The sequence below is a fragment of the Chelonoidis abingdonii genome, chromosome 11 (genome assembly GCF_003597395.2).
Source record: "Chelonoidis abingdonii isolate Lonesome George chromosome 11, CheloAbing_2.0, whole genome shotgun sequence".
Taxonomy (NCBI): domain Eukaryota; kingdom Metazoa; phylum Chordata; order Testudines; family Testudinidae; genus Chelonoidis; species Chelonoidis abingdonii.
Genome location: NC_133779.1, coordinates 5,537,225 through 5,554,536, shown reverse-complemented (window position 1 = coordinate 5,554,536; position 17,312 = coordinate 5,537,225). Strand labels below are relative to the sequence as shown.

General features: G+C 50.1%; 1 protein-coding gene across 1 annotated transcript; it reads right to left on the bottom strand.

Moving 5' to 3' along the window:
- Positions 1-2,469: 2,469 nt before the first annotated feature.
- Positions 2,470-3,657, bottom strand: LOC116835289 (forkhead box protein G1-like). Its single transcript, XM_032798014.2, has one exon. The coding sequence runs from the start codon at positions 3,655-3,657 to the stop codon at positions 2,716-2,718; it is 942 nt and encodes a 313-aa protein (XP_032653905.2). The 3' UTR covers positions 2,470-2,715.
- Positions 3,658-17,312: the final 13,655 nt, after the last annotated feature.

Here is a 17,312-nt window from a genome sequence, read left to right as displayed (position 1 = left end):
ATACAACACCCAAACACCACCCTATTCTCACAGAGCTCAATGGGAGTTTTGTCACCTACTTCAGGGAAAGCAAGAATGGACCTTGTATTATAATCTTATGCAGGTAGGACACTAAGATGACACATTTTTCAAATCTCCCAGGTAAGAAACAACAATCATCTTCCTCTGAGAAATTATTCTCTAGATTTTCTTTGGTGCATTCTCAAGAATAGAACCGCAGCATTTAAAAACAATGCATGACACAAGCCCTGATCAGCCAATGCTTAAAGGATTGGGCCTTCACATTATGTACTTACAATAAAAACAACCCTGAAGTTTAATGGATCTGAACTTTTCCAGATCTGGCTGGATTCTGCCTCCAAATCTCTCTTCTAACAAGAAAGGGCTTTGATGTTGTTATTTTGCAAAGCACCTTTCTAAGTATGGAGCAAAACGTTAAGCGACCGTTGCAAAATATGTACAATTTCTTTCCCCCTCTGACACACACATTTTGGATGCACTGCAGAAAAAAATAACAAAATGCTTTTTTCGCTCCACGGGGACAGTATTTTGGTTGAGGAAAAAGTCTCTTTTTAAACAAAAAATTCAACATTTTGGTTTAGGTTTTCAACATCTACAAAATCCAAGAAGCAGAGGGCTCGATCCTGAAAACAAAACTATGCACATGAGTAACTCTCTTAAGCTCCATGAGGCTCTTCGTGGTAACACATTTACTCTCATGAGTAAGATTTTAGCAGGGGAGATCGCTTGTCCTTTCCATTAATCCCAATCTAATTTCTTTTACAAATCAGTAAAACCTTTTAAAATCTCTGGACTAGATTCTCAGCTGTTTTCGATAGGCCCAGTTCTTTCAGTGACCCTACACCGATTTACACTAGGTGGGAGTCTGGCCCTTTTGCTATTTGTTTTAAACTGTAAACACATTTCCTGAAAGTTGGAAAAAAATGTATTTGAGTAAAAAAAATCTTTTTGTTTAAAGTGAATTCGTTTTAAAGCTTGGATACCACTTCCTGTGAATCGCATTAGCTATTTGGTTCTATTGAGATTCTCATGCCATTTTGCTCCGTTGCTTTGCCTTCTTTGTTTGCAGATCAGTTTTATATTCTTTAACAATTACAAATAAGCCCCAAAATCCTCAACCGCCAACTGGTTCAAAACTAGCCTGCCCTGTTAATTTCACAAAACTTCCGATCCCCTGTCACTGAGATCCCCCCTAGGGTGACCAGTCAGCAAGTGTGAAAAATCGGGATGGAGGTGGGGGGTAATAGGCGCCTATTTAAGAAAAAGAACCAAAAATCGGGATTGTCCCTATAAAATTGGGATATCTGGTCACCCTAATTCCCCACCCCCAGACCTCCCAAACGTGGTCATTTCGCCAAAGAAAAATGCTCAGACTTGATTCTGCTCTCAGCCGCAGTCCGCCCGCTGCTTTAAATGCCGGATCAATCCCTTCACAGAAGAATAGTCGGGATATGGAAAAGCAGTGGGACTGATCCCCTGGTTACTCACAAATCTGGACAACCAGTGTGAGCGGTGGAGTCACACTAGCACCACCGAGATGAGAATCTGGTTTTATTAGCTAGATAGTCTGCATAGATGTGATGTCTTAAACAACCATGCCACCAGATAGGAATAAGGCTGATCATTAATATGTAATAAGAATTCAGGTGATCGTTAAATAATATGAATAATAAATACTAATGTGACTGTTCATAAATAGTAATAATTTAGGAGAGTGACCCTGAAAGTGACCCTGAAACTCGATTTCACTGAGATCCATGGGACACACGTAGACTTTCTCATGTGTGTTAAATGTCTGCAAGACCGGGGCTTTCTGGGGTTTTCTCTTTAATGCTGTACGCTTTTAAATAAATACTTTTACCAAAAGGCTCCTAAAAAAAGTGCATGCATATCTCCCGCTGCAAAAAAAACTCCATGACCTCAGGATTTCCTCTTAAAACACAATCCAATAATGCAAAGAATTGGATTCCCTTTAAACAATACCACGGGGAATTATTTCTGCAGTCCTTAGATATGAAAGAGACATGATACAAGGCCAGATGCCCACCTCATGTAAACTGGCGTTGCTTCGCTGAAGTCTGATTTGCACCAGGCTCTGGATTCTGGCCCCAAGGCATTTCGGCATTTTTTTGTTTTTTTGAAAAATTCAAAGCATAATACAGAAATGAAAGCAACCGAACCACTACAAGAGTCAGGAAGGAACATGCAAAATGTAGCCGACTGCTGCCGATTGAAAACATTCCTACCAACAAGACCAGGGGAAAAATCAGGAGCTGGGGGAGAATTTTCCAACGGTTCCTAAGTGCTTGAGGGGTTTTTGACAATTTTACCCCTGATCCTCAGCTGGCGTAAATCAGCATTGCTCTGTTGAGGGCACTGGTGATTTACACGGAGGTGGCTCTGGTCATTCAAAATATGAGCAAGCAGTAGGAGGATCTAGAGGCCAGATCTCCAGCTGGTGGAAATCATCTCACAACGGGAGTCATACCAATGGAAGATCTGGCCCTGTTTTGCGCTGTTGTCTCAGACAGTTGCTAAGTGCCCAGGAGAGCAGCTGGAAATTGAACCAGCGCGGGATAGAAACGAACCCACCAGAACTGACCTTTGGTGGCCGGACGCCGTTGGGTGCTTTAGACGCAAACCAGGGCCAGATGCCTTCTGTGAGGGCTTGGATCTAGCAGAGGGTGGGTGCATTCAGGGCAGAGCCGGGTTAAAGGGAGAGCCCTGGTTCAGAGAGGCCAAGTAGCCTGGGAACAGAGAGGTCCCAGCTGGCGCAGGCTGTGGTCTCTGGGCCAAGATGTAGCTGGCCTGTCCCGCCAGGAGATTGAAGGAATTGAAGGTGCTGGGTGCTGAGAAGCCACAGGACAAGGAGGAGCCTGCGGTGACCTGCTGGTGATGCCCCCCGTATGGGACGTCCCCTCCCCCAAAGAGCCCGTCTGCCCCAGGGCAGAAGGCTGAGGAGTAGGAGCCGGAGTAGGAACCGTAGCCGGCAGTTGGGGTGGGCTGCTGGGGCAGGGCCAGGAAGGGAGGCAGGGGCCAGTAGAGCGCGCTGGCGAAGGCCACCCCAGCCCCTCGGCGAAAGGCCACCTTGGCCTGCCCGGTGGGCGCCCTCCTCCGCAGCTTCCCCGTGGTACCGCCGATGAAGACGTCCTCGCTGGAAGGGTGGAGCGTCCAGTAGCTGCCCTTGCCCGGGTCGTCGTAGTGCCGTGGCACCTTGACGAAGCACTTGTTGAGGCTCAGGTTGTGGCGGATGGAGTTCTGCCAGCCCTGCCGGTTCTCCCGGTAGTAGGGGAAGTTGCGCATGATGAACTCATAGATGCCGTTGAGGGTCAGCCGCCGGCCGGGGCTCTGCCGGATGGCCATCATGATCAGGGCATTGTAGCTGAAGGGGGGCTTGTCGTGCTGCTTCCCCGGCGCCTCCCCCCTTCCCTTCTCCAGCTCGCCTCCTCCTCTTGCCGCTGCTGCTGCGCTCCTGTCTTCCCCGGCCCCCCCACGGCTGCTGGCCATGGCAGGATCCGTCTCGGCAGCCCCTCTGGGAGGCTGCCCTGGCCTGTCACTCAGCGCCACGTCTTGGAGGAGGCTTGTGATGCTGAAGGAAGACTTCAGGGTGAAGCTGGCTCCGGTTAACCCTTCCATCACTGTGGGATGGCCTCCTGGGTCCCCAGCAGCACCCTGTGGCCAAGGGGCCCATCCAGCTAGCCAAGCGTTCAGCCAGAGACTTTCCCTTGACGCTTGGTCATTATAACCTCGGGCTCCCTCTCCATCCGGCCAACCAGGGGTTTGCTGGCTTGCCGCTGAGCCAATCGCGCCCGGCAGATTATACTAGCCCAGCCCCCCATCTCTTGTCCCCTGAACCATCCTCACCAGCAGAATGGGCCTGATTCTCACATCGCCAGCACCGGCCTGACTGGTGACTGCGGGGGTAGATCTGGAGCTTGCTTGGTGCAATAGGGTTGCACCTGATTTGCACCGAGAGGCAAATCGGCCCCACTCCTCCGGATTTACACCATCTGGGGAATCAGATGCAATCTACGTAAATCAGCACTGTCAGCCTACGGCGAAATCTCAGCCCAACCCAAGGAACAGAGTCGCGATCAGAAAAAACAGAGCTGGCTTTACCCTTCTGATCCATGTCAAATATTAAATATATTCCCCCTTCCAGCAGACTTTTCTGGCTAGGTCACATGGGAGATATTGGTTCAACAATCCACTCTGCTTAAAACAGAATGAATAATTAATTGGCCGTAATTTGACACAGATCTCGTATGGATTTGAGACGTGGCTGCGAAATAGAACTTTGGCATCAGAAATTGCTGTGCGATTGGATTTAATTGTCCAATGATCGGAGGGCCAGTGGCAGGGCATTTCTGGGATGAGTATGTTTCAAAAGGAAATCAAATCAAATCGTTCCTTCCCCCTGCCCCCGCGAAGTGAGGCCTGTGTGCCTTTCGGTATGGATAGTTGCTGATTTTTGACCATTTGAAAAGAATTCCCCTTCATTCGAGATCTGACTTTCCACATGAGATTTTTCGAACTGTGTGAAGGAGGCTTTTAAATAATAATCATAACAAAGTTCCATCTATTACCCAGCTCTGCTCGCATTACAAGTCACTTTATAAACAAACAAGATGTTATGGCACTGAAAAATACGCAAATTACCATTATTTTTAGGGATTCATTTCAATTCCCGCACTAAGGTCAGAGTCAAACACTACAACCCATGATGACAGTTCCAATTGATTTCAACAAAGCAGGATTGATCCCAGCCCCAAACAAACGGTTTTTATATTTTAGGGAAATCTTTGCCTGTGTGAAGTTATTGGCGTTTTTCCATTGATTTTAGTGGGGCCCGAATTTCACTCTACTTACAGCCTTATCCTGCTATTAATGGGTATTTTGACTCAATAACAAACCGAGCTGGTGGAGCCCTTTAAAATGGTTTCATATCAGTAAGGCTCTTGCATCGCAAATTGCATTTAAAAGAAAAAGATTGGGTCTTTTTAAAATCTCCAATGTGTCATTTTTTCGAAGCTCACAGTTTTGCAGAATGACACTTTCTCTTTTTGGAGAGGAAACTAAAACAGAAACAAAGCAAAACCTGCCACCCGAGAAGCAGGCGGAAAGCAGAGAGAGATTCTGAAGCTCTCTCTTTTTCGAGATTTTTTTAATTGAGAAGGAAATATGTTTGGCATCAGAAAGCGTAGACGGGAAACAAGGCCTGGGAATAGTTTGTTTGGTCCAGATGATTTGAAAGTTTGATTTTGGTGGGCAACAAGATCAGATCATTGAGGGGAAGAACACAGAGAAAGGAAGAAAGAAATAGGTAGATTGTTGGAAAGAAATTCAGGATTAATTTTGCACTGTCTTTCCCTATGGTAATGACAATAACGAAGAAGCCTACTTAGCTCTTATACAGAAAGCAACACACTAGAAATGCAAACTGGTTGCTCAAGATAAAGCGGACTGATTTTTCAGACCCACATGCCAAGTGACCGAGCCCTGCTGATGTTCAGACGGGTGTGTTCTAAGAGATTCTGTTGGGGCATTCTCTCTCCGAGGGAAACTTGTTTCTGTTTTCATGCGGTTGCTCCGTTTGACCTGTAAAAGCAACTTGGGGGCAATTCTTTAGCTGCTGTATATTTACAAGGCTGGCCCTTGCTGTTTAAGGGGGCACCGAACTGGGGCTTGACGGCACCAGATAACAGGCCTTTAAGGTACCTATGAAATAACGTCGTCTTAGTCCCCTGCTAGTGCTTTGAGCGCGTTACTGTTTATAGCAGAGTGTGGACAGCGGGGGGGAGATGATACGGCTTGAGTGTCACATACACAAATAGATATAGTTGCTCACTCCTTGTACGCACACATTTGTGCAGGGCGCAGGGACACACATGCATACCCTTTATGGGCCTTTGAAATATACACAACGTACACACAGTTTACCCAGACACACAAATACGCCCGTTATATGTACACACACTTACTACTGGGGGCATTCTGCACCGACAAATTAAAAATTCTGTGCAAACAAATTGAAAATTCTGCGCACGGTAATCTAAAACTCTGAAAATTTTGTCAAAATAGCACTATATAATCATACCACTTCCAATTATTTTGGTAATTTATTTCAAAATACCCATCAGCAAGTATGTCTGTAACAATACAGACACAGAGAAATTCACCCAGGAGTAGAGAGTTAAAGAAACCCCTACGACAAGCAAATTCCTGTTTCTCTGCCCCCTTACCCTCCCCAGAGATCAGCCAGGGGGCCAGACACTCACAACCCTCCACCCAGAGCCCACCTGCGGGGCCTTCCCCAGCCATTTCCCCCAAAGCCCCTTCCTCCCAGAGCCCAGCCATGGGGCCACCCCAGCCCAGATACCCGCACCCCATCCCCACATGTCCCCGGTACCAGATGCAGGGACACCCCTTGCCCAGTCACTTGCCCCACCCTCAGCTCAGAGATCCAGAGGAAGAAACAGCCTGATGCTGGGTCCAAGTTTCCTGCCTCTCCTTCCCTCAGAGTGTGGTGGGAACTCCAGCTGCCAGAAACCCTCTAGGCTCAGGGGTTCTCAAACTGGGAGTTGGGACCCCTCAGGGGGTCACAAGGTTATTACATGGGGGGTCGTAAGCTGTCAGCCTCCACCCCAAACCCCACTTTGCCTTCAACATGTATAACAGTGTTAAATATATTTGTTTTTAAGTTATAAGGGGGGCTGCACTCAGTGGCTTGCTGTGGGAAAGGGGTCACTAGTACAAAAGTTTGAGAACCGCTGGTCTAGCTCCTCCCCCCCCACTCCGCCCCATGCTGGCAGTGTCTTCTATGTGCGAGCTGGCCTCTGCTGGGTCCAGTGACTCCTAGTGGCGGCTAGCAGCACTGCAGCCTATTTCTGTGGGGGAAAGGACATTCTGTGCATACAATGTTAATTTCTGCAAAATTCTGCACCACGCAGTGGTGCAGAATTCTCCCAGGAGTAACACACAATAACACTCTTTATAGCTCTGGGTTTGTTTCTACCTAGTGTGTTGTTTGTGGGTACTGTGGTCAGTGTGTGTTTTGTGCACTTACCAAGAACAAAATATGGGTGTACTGTGTGTGTGTATTGCACACAGCATGTGTGTATTATGTACAGTGTGAATTGTGTATATTGTGAGTTACTGTGTATTGTGAACAGTGGGTGTTGTGTTGTTTATATAGTGTATGCATTGTGCTTTGTATAGAGTATGTTCTGTGTGGGGTCTTGATTCATATATAGTGTGGGTTGTGTGTGCGTGTTGCACACAGCGTGTGTTTTGTGTCTGTGTACTGCACACAGTGTGTGCACTGTGCGTATATTGTATTACACACAGCATGTGTGTATATTGTGAGTTACTGTATATAGTGCATGCTGTGCGTTGTGTATACAGCATGTGCAGTGTGTGTGTTGTATAGTGTCAGGTTGGTGGGCAGAGAGTGTTGCATGCAGGGCATGTGCAGCCTGTGGGGGCAGGGACACGGGAGTGCCCGGGGACAGTACAGGGAGTGGTTCCCCCATGTGGGGACGGGGACAGACAGCTCCCCCAGGCCAGCACCTGGATCCCACTTCCCTGCGCCCGTGCTGGCAACAGCATCCATCTGACTGCAGGGGCTGAAGCCGGATACACTTGTGTATAGACAAGGGCTGAGCCCTGCCCCTCATTGCCCTCAGAGTCCCCTCCCCCTACCCCCATACCTGCCTCCCATCCCCCATCCCTGCCCCCAGAGCCCCCAACCCCATCCCTGCCACCAGAACCCCAAAAATTCCCCCATCCCTGATCTCAAAGCCCCCTAACCCCTCTCCCTTCTCCCAGCCCTGCCCCTAGAGCCCCCTACCCCCTCCCCTATCCCCGTCCCTGCCCCTCATAGCCTCCTAACCCCTTCCCATCGCTGCCCTATAGACCCCCCTTCACCCTCCCCCTCCCAGAGTCCCTGCTCCTCATCAATCCTTCCCATCCTCTCCCGCCATCCCTGCCCCTCCCCATCCACTCCCCTCCTTCCACCTCCATCTCTGCTCCCCCATAATCCCCCGGCCTGCCCCCCCAATCCATCCCATCTCCTGCTTTCCCTATCCCTACCCCCAAAGCCACATGCCCCTCCCCAATCCCTCTGATCCCTACCCCCTACCTCTGTCCCTGCCCCCCACCACCTCCCATCTCCCTTCCCTCCCTGTAGCCCGCTTGCTGCATTCCCTGCTGCTGACACCCCTGCCCTGCCCCTGGCACCCCCTTGCCTGCCGCTGCCTCCTGCCCCCCCTTGCCCTGTCTCTCAGCAGCCTCACAGCTAAGTCCTCCAGCCTGCCCACTCCAGCCCCTCCCCAGCATTTCCCTCCAGCATTTGTTGCGGCTACGAGCCCCTGTGCCCCCCCACACACAGCGGGTGCCCTGCCACCTCCTTTCCCTTCGTGCTGGGCCCAGCCCCACCCCCACCCCCCCTAAGCTGTCAGGGCTGGACAGAGGCCAGCTGTGGGGAGCCAACCCTGGCTACAGAGTTTTCCAGAGAGGGCTGTCCCAGTGCTGCAGGGACGGGCTCCCCGGCCAGAAACACCTCCCCCCCAAACCGCCCCCCCATCCCTGGGGTGCTCAGCCAGGATCTCCACCAACCCAGCCCACTGCTCAGCTCCCACCGGCTTCTCTTCAACCCCCAGGATTGAGCCTTTGACTGCATCTGGTTCTGTCTGCCCCCTTCCTGCAAACACGATGCCTGCTGGTGGGGGTGGCCACCCTGCAAAGAAAGGGGTGTGCTTAATGTGGGATTGGACGCTGGCGGGGCAGGCCTGAGTTCCACCTCCACCTGCCCTATAGGCTCCCACTGCTAAGAGGAGTTTAGAACACCCCCGTTTTGCAGTGTAGATGTCCCACAAGTCCTGTGTTTCGTGGCACCGTCCCTCTTTCATGTCCCAGAGCTTCTTGGCCCAGCTGAAACAGCTCTTGTCCTGGGGGTCTGGCTGGGCTTGGCTCTCTGCTCCGGACATTGCAGTTGGGACCACTGGCAGAGGGGGGACGTATGGCTGCTCAAGTTTGGCCTCGGCACCCCCATCTGAGGGACAGCAAGGCCAAAAGTGAGCAGGCAGGGGGCGGCCAGTGCTTCCCCTCCTGCCCACTGCAGTGGAGCTGACTCCAGGACCAGTGCCCAGGCGCTGGCTGGGGAGTTGCGGTCAGGGCCCGCACGGGGGAGCTGGCTGGGAAAGGGAGGCGGAGAGCCTTGGAGGAGTGTCCTGCTTAAGCCACTGGAAGTGTTGGGATGGATGTGGTGGGGAGGAGGGGTTAGAAGTTGCTCCCTAAGATTCTGAATCCTTTTTCTGCAATGACTGCTTGGGCCTGATGAGCTTTGACAGTGTAAGGGGCCCAATCGGCCAGATACTCAATTTTTTAAAAATGAAAATTGAGATTCTCAGGTAATCCCGTGACTCTGAGAGCTGGGACTTTGTGAGAAGACCAAGTTAGAAAACCCTCATGATTTTTAAGCCAACCTCAAGGTTTGGAGGGGATGCAAGTCATGGTTTTTGGTCTTGTTGGGTTGGTAAGGCTGATGTTCTATGATTCTGTGACCTGTCTGGGCAGGGCTGTGGAGTTTGGAACATATGTTAATAACACCATACAGGGGAATCTTATAAGTTCACATACAATGTTGCCACACATATTGTACCAGGACAATAATGTTCAGCAGATTGTGGGTTTTCAAATGATACCTTACAAGGCATACTTTGCACAAATATTATTACAATAGTGTGTAGGGTGTGAATACAGGGATGTGTTCTGTCATACTATTGTCTGAACTGATCAAGAGGAACTGACCTCAGAACTAAAAATTAATCTTAACTTAGGTACAAGTGATCATGACTTAATCACATTTATAATGTGCATGCACAATAAAGTTCAGATAAGTATTATATACACTTGGTGCTTTCATAGGGCCAGTTTCACAAAGCTGAAAACAATCATGAGCCAAATCAGCCGAGAGGAAGAATTTAATCAGACAAATGTGAATGATAATTGGGAATCGTTTAAGAAGACCTTAGCAAATGGCCAAAAGGCCACACTCTAGGAAGAGGGCTGTGATGGTTACAAAACCAACCTGGTTTAGAGAGGAAGTGAAGGCAGCTGTACAAAACATAAATATAAATAACAAATGGAAGAAAAGGGAAGTTGATAATAGTGCATATAAATCAGAAGTTTGAAATTGTAGAAAATTGATAAGGGAAGCCAAGGGACATAAGGCAAACTCTATGGCCAGCAGAGTTAAGGACAACAAGAAGGAGGTTTTTTAATACATTAGGAACAAAAAGAATCCTGACAATGGTATTGGTCCATTACTAGATTGAAATGGTAGAATTATCAATAATAATGCAGAAAAGGCAGAACTATTCAATACATGTCTTCATTAGGGGAAAAACAGATATAGTCTCATCATATGGCAATGATACCACTCTTTCCATTCCATTAGTATCTCTTCAGGATGTTAAACAGAAACTACTAAAGTTGAACATTTTAAAATAAACAGGCCCAGGTAACTTGCATCCAAGAGCTTTAAAAGAACTGCCTGAGGAGTTCACTGGAGCGTTAATGTTGATTTTTCAATAAGTCTTGGTGCACCAGAGAAATTCCAGAAGACTGGAAGAAAGCTAATGTGTGAAGTGTAAATGGGTTGACCCGGGGAATTATATGACAAACATCAATCCTGAGCAAGATAATGGAGCAGCTGATGCAGGACTTGATTAAGCAAGAATTAAAGGAGGGTGATGTAATTAATGCCGATCAACATGGGTTTATGGAAAATAGCTCCTGTCAAACTAATTTGATACCTTTTTTTGATGAGTTTACAAGTTTGGTGGATAAAGGTAACTGCATTGGTGTAATATACTCAGACTTCTGTAAGGCATTTGACGTGGTACTGCACAATATTTTGATTTAAAAACTAGAACAATTTAAAGTTACCATGGCAAACATTAAATAGATTACAAACTGGCTATCTGACAGGTCTCAGAATGTAACGGTACATGGAGAATCAACATCGAGCGGGTCTGTTTCCAGGGGGTTCCCACAGGGATCGGTTCTTGGCCCAATGCTATTTAACATTTTTATCAGTGACCTGGAAGAAAACATAAAATCCTCACTGGTCAGGTTTGCAGAGGACACAGAAATTGGGGGAGTGGTAAATAAGGAAGAGGATGATCTGGATCGCTGGGGAAGCCGGGCACAAGCAAATACTATGTGCTTGAATTCAGCCACAGGTAAACGGGTACCTCTAGGATCAGAGAATATCGGCTGGGGACTGTCTCTTGGGAAGCAGTGACTCCAAGAGAGATTTGGTGGGGGAGGGAGGCGGCTAATCAGCTGAGCATGAGCTCCCACTGCCACTCTGTGGCCACAAGGGCTAATGCCATCCTGGGATGTTGTAGCCAGATTAGCTGCCACCCTTCACAACCCCCTTCTCGGGGTCTAGTTTGATTCAGAGAAATTAAAGTCAGAAGTAAAACTCCAAGCCCCCCGCTGTCCCCCCGGCACCACCCCAGGGCTCTTCGACATCTTTTATCTGTTTTTTATGAGGTGACCTGCTCTGGGGTTGGGCTTGCGGTTGCCCTGCTAGGTGCCGACACCCTTGCAGACATCCTAGAATCAGCTCCCCCATCGGGGCTCCCTTATATCAATATTGGCTGGTTAAGGGCCCAAGCCCATCCCTGGGCCAGGTACCTCTAGTTGGCTCTTGTAGGACTCCTGAGCCAGGGTTCAAGACTTCTGCAGGTGGCTCCCTCGCTCCTTTGCTCTCAATGTGTAAACGGGGAGCAAGCGCAGAGAGGTGATTTCATCTCCGTATTTGCCACAGCTGTGACCACGGCTGGGATCCTGGGTCCAGTTCTGGTGCCCACAATTCAAGAAGGATGTTGATAAATCAGGAGGGGTCAGAGAGGGATGATTAAAGGGGATGGGGATGATTAAAGGATTGGAAAACCTGCCTTGTAGCAAGAGACTCAAGGAGCTCAGTCTATTTAGCCTAGCAAAGAGAAGGTGAAGGGGGGACTTGACCTTGTCTATCAGTACACACATGGGGAACAAAGATTGACTCATATTCAGGCTCCTCAGTTTAGCAGAGACAGGTGTAACATGATCCAGTGGCTGGAAGTTAAGCTAGACAAAACCAGGTGGGAAATAAGACGTATATATTTAATGGTGAGAGTCATTAACCATTAGAACAAATTACGCAGGGTTGTAGTGGATTCTCCATCACTGACATTGTTTAAATCATGATGGGATGTTTTCATAAGAACATAAGAACGGCCATACTAGGTCAGACCAATGGTCCATCTAGCCCAGTGTCCTGTCTCTAACAGTGGCTGGTGCCAACTGCTTCAGGGGGAATCAGCAGAAGAGTGATCCATCCCCTGTTGTCCAGCCCCAGCTTCTGCCAGTCAGAGGTTTAGGGACACCCAGAGGATGGGGTTGTGTCTCTGACCATCTTGGCTAACAGCCACTGATGGACCTATTCATCTTCACAACATCCCCCAGCAAGGAGTTCCACAGGTTGGCTGTGCGTTGGGTGAAGAAGTACTTCCTTCTGTTTGCTTTAAACCAGCTGCCTGTTAATCTCATCAGGTGAGCCCTGGTTCTTGTGTTGTGTAAAGAGGTAAATAACACTTCCCACTTTCACTTTCTCCACATCAGTCATGATTTTATAGACCTCCATCACATCCCCCTTAGTCGTCTCTTTCCAAAACTGAAGAGTGCCAGTCTTTTTAATCTTTCCCCATACAGAAGCTGTTCGATACCACTAGGCATTTTTGTTGCCCTCCTCTGTTCCTTTGCCAGTTCTAATATATCTTTTTTCAGATGGGGCAACCAGAACTCCAGTTAGTATTCAAGATGTGGGTGTGCATGATTTATATAGTGGCGTTATGGTATTTACTGTCTTATTATCTACCCCTTTCCTAATGGTTCCTAACATTGTGTTTGTTTATTCTATTTTTTTGACGGCCGCTGCACGTTGAGAAGACGTTTTCAGAGAACTGTCCGTGATGATGCCAAGGTCTCTTTTCTGAGTGGGAACAGCTAATTTAGACCCCATCATTGTATATGTAGAGTTGAGATTGTGGCTTCCAATGTGCATCACTTTGCATTGATCAACAGTGAATTTCATCTGCCATTTGGTTGCCCAGTCATCCAGTTTTGTGAGCTCCCTTCGTAACTCTTCGCAGTCTGCCTGGGACTTAATTGTCTTGAGGAATTTTGTATCATTTATCAACTTTGCCACCTCACTGTTTACCCCCTTTTCCACGTCATTTCTGAATGTTTTCCAGCCCTGATCCCTCCTTGGCGAACCCACTGTCTACCTCACTCTACTGTGAAAACTGACCATTCATTCCTCCCTTTTTCCCCCATCTTTTAACCAGTTACTGATCCAGGAGAGGCCCTTCACTCTTATCCCATGGCAGCTTCCTTTGCTTCAGAGTCTTTGGTGAGGGACCTTGTCAAAAGTTTCTGAAAGTCCAAGTACACTATATCCACTGGGTCACCTTTGTCCACATGCTTGACGGCCCCCTCAAAGCGTTCTAATAGATGAGTGATGCATGATTTTCCTTTACAAAACAGTCTTACCTAAGTGATCTGCTCTATGGATTATGTTGGGGCAGGTCTCTGGACTGGGCTATCTGGCAGGTCAGACTAGATGACCACACTGGTCCTGCTGGACTTGGAATCTATGAACCCTTTTGATTTAGGGGAAGATCAGAAACGGGGCAAAAGAGCCCCCCCCCCGGGGCCCCACCATCTGGCAGCAGAGGTAGCAGCTTTGGCTCTACAACTGTGCAGCCATCAACACCTTCCCGTACAACAATCGGACCTCTCAGCACTGCTGTCCCTCCCAATGGAGCTTAACAATGTGGACATGCTGACAGACAAAAGAAAGGAAAATGGGAGGGAATGGGGGGCACAGAGAGCCCCTGGCAGGTGGGAGGGGGCATGGGGGGCACACAGAGCCTCTGGCAGGGGGAATGGGGGACACATAGAGCACCTGGCACAGGGAAGGGCGAATGGGGGGGCTCTGTGTGCAGGTGGGCTGACTGTTTAGCTCAAGCAGAGCAGCTTGTCCTGTCAGCGCTGGAGGCCCCAGTTTGATCCCCGACCTGCGGCCCCTCTCGCACAAACCCAGTGCGAGGGATGAGATTTAAGGGCTTTGCAGATAGCTTGGCCCCTCCAGCAAAGACCCCACCCCCCAGGGCTGGACTTCCTCCACCCTGAAGTCGGGGTCTGGTTCCCCAGTCTCAGGGTGTGCCCGTCTCCTCGTGGTCAGGCCCTGCTCTGGAGCAAGGGCCAGCATGAGACAGCCCCAAGGCCTTGGGCAGGGGGAGGAGGGGAAATGCCCTGGCCCCCTGCCCCACTCCAGGGTCCCCCAGAAAAGAAGGGGAGCAGTGTGGACATGTTGCTGGTGTGCACCTGGGGTGCTTGCCTCACCCCAGTTATCTCCAGAGGGACAATGGCTCAACCCCCCCACTCCAACCCCTGGTAGCTCAGTCCACTCCCTGCTCAATGGGGGTTTCTTTTGACCACCCTCTTCCCTCAGAGTAAAAGGGGGGTGTGGCGATGCTGCGCTGCCCCCTGCTGGGCACAGTGGGATGATCAGTCTCAGTTAATGCCGTAATCGTAGGAGTAGGACTGGGTCCCTTGAGGACCTGAACAGCCACGGGGGAGAGGCCTTAGGAAGGGAAACTGAGGCATGAGACAGGGAAGTTGCTTATCCTAACATCATCTAGAGAGTTAGTGGCTTAGGTGTCAACGGCTCTGTGCCTTGGTCCTACTGCCCTCTGCAAGCTGGAGAGAGAACCCAGGAGTCCTCACGCCCAGCCCCACCCTACTCTTATCACTAGATCCCCAAATCATCTTTAACGGGGCCAGGATTTCACCCTCTATGTCACTTTCCCAATGCAACCCCAATAGGCCATGCACAGAGCTGATGCTGTGAATTGGGGGGGGGTGGATTCCTGGGGGTTCCGGGTGCAAGCCAGAGAGTTTGGTAGCTGCAGCGCTCCCTGACTTAGCATCCGCCCAGCTCAGCACCCTGTGCTGCAGCTGATTTGGGAGATACAGGCTCCATCGCTTCCCCGTCATGAGCCTCATAGCCTCCGTGGTTGTGACTGTCTCATGTGGGGGTTATTCCCAGAAGCAAGAGGACTGGGAGCCAGGACTCCTGGGTTCTATCCCCTGCCCTGGGAGGGGAGTGTAGCTCTGATGTCCACATGCAATGACAAGAGGGGAACAGGGTGAGACCTCGGCTCCATCCTGTCCCCACTGCAGGGCCACGCCATGTGCACATGTCATGGGAACGTGGTTACAATGTGTCGGTCTCCTCTGCGTTGCATGATTCAACTATGTTGGGGATGACACACGCTTATCGTGGTGCTGTGGTTTTCGGGTCGACGTGTGCTAGCTTGGGGCACGCAGCCCTGACACCCTCTGTCTCGTGGGTAGGATGACACTGTCAGGGGCCATGTGCCCATACATTCTTCCAGGGATGTGATTAGCCTTGGCTGTGCAGATCACATTTTAAAGGGGGATTTTGCTTGACTCAGATCCTCCAACTCAGAAAGGATTCGACTGTAGCCAGGAACTTCCTGGGTCAATCTAGTCTCAATTTACACTGGTGTAAATCCAGAGTGACCCCCACTAGAGTCACTCCAGATTTACCCTGGGTCACTACAAGCAGGATCAGGCTCCAGCTCCACTGATGTTAATGGGATCACACTGCATTTCCCAGTCGGGTCAGAACTGATTCTGAATTGCACTGAAGTCTATGGAGCCAGTCTGGATTGACACCAGGAAATAGATCAGGATTAAGCCCTAAACCTATTGCAGTGAGGCCATATGGTGTAACTGAGATCCAAATTGGGCCATGACTCCCTCCTCTTCGCTGAAGTCACTCCAGATTTAACTCAATGTCATGGATCAGAATCTGGTCCTCACTGTGTTTGGAGCCCTGATTTTGGCTGGTCCCATGACACTGCTAGAATAAACATGATTAATTATAATAACAAAGGGTTGTCTACCCAGGGAGCTAATCCAGATCCACTCTGTGTGTACAATCTTGTTCCTGCCTTGTTCTGGTTTAGCATAATTGATTTTGGAAGTGGATTCAGCTAAACTAGAACAGGGCACTCCATAATCTGGAATAAGAGCATTCACATACGGAGTTATTCAGGAATAGCTGTTCTCTTTTAAATTCACACTCTACCTTAATCTGAATTAACTTTTAAGTGTAGACAAACCCTAACTGCAGCCAGGGGAGGACTCCAGATTTACTCTGGGAGAGCTGAGATCAGAGTCTGGCCTGACCCTGTTACAGTCAGGGCGTAATTCTGGATTGACCCCAGGGGCAAGCTGAGATCAGAATTTAGCTCTGTTAAACCCCATTGCAGTCAGGGGGTAACTCCGGATTGACTTTCCCCAGTTTCCCAGGGGAGCTGAGATCAGAATCTGGCCCTGCCCCCACTGTACTTGGGGTGACTCTGCATTAACTCTGGATTAACTGGGGGTGGGGGAGGGCTGAGATCAGAATCCGACCTGATTCCATTGCAATCAGGGGTGACTCTGGATTGACATGGGGGGGGGAGGCTGAGATCAGAATCTGGCCCTGCTCCCATTGCAGTCGGGGAGTGACTCCGGATTGAAGCCAGGAGAGCTGAGAGCAGAATCTGGCCCTGCCCCCATTGCAGCCGGGGGTCACTCTGGATTGGCCCGGGGCCGGTTCGTGGCCCGCAGCTCCCGGCCGCGGCCGCGGAGGGGCTCCCGTGGGCAGCCATCTGCCAGCAGCAGGTTACCCCGGAGTGACACCCCCACTGCCCAATCCCCTCGCGCAGCAGCACAAAGGCCCTGCGAGTGTGCAAGGGCTGCACGGCGGGGAGGGGGCCCCGGGCTGGGGGGGAGCCAATGGCACGGCTGGGGGAGGGGCGGCGGAGGGGGAGTAGCTTGCAGGGGAGTGGGTTTCGCTGGAGTTGGTGGGGGAGGACGGAGCAGTGCAAAAGGAAGCGCTGCAGAGCTGAGCCATGGAGAGCAGCAGCCTGCAGTGTGCAAGGTACCGGGGGGCGGGGGACACCCACTGCCCAGACACGCCGGGGTTAACCCGTGAGGCCCCTGAGGCGGGGCGATCTGGGGGCTCGGGGCCTAGTGTGTGTGTGTTGGGATGGCGGAGGGGAGATGCACGGGCTGCAGCCGGGCTGGGCTGGCTCGATACAGCCCCTGCACCCCCCGCGTCCCGGGGTCTTGCGAACTGCCGAGTCAGCAAGATCGCA

What these genes read in the sequence shown, in the direction of transcription:
- LOC116835289 (XM_032798014.2), bottom strand. Translation starts at nt 3,657, where the DNA reads ATGGAAGGGTTAACCGGAGCCAGCTTCACCCTGAAGTCTTCCTTCAGC.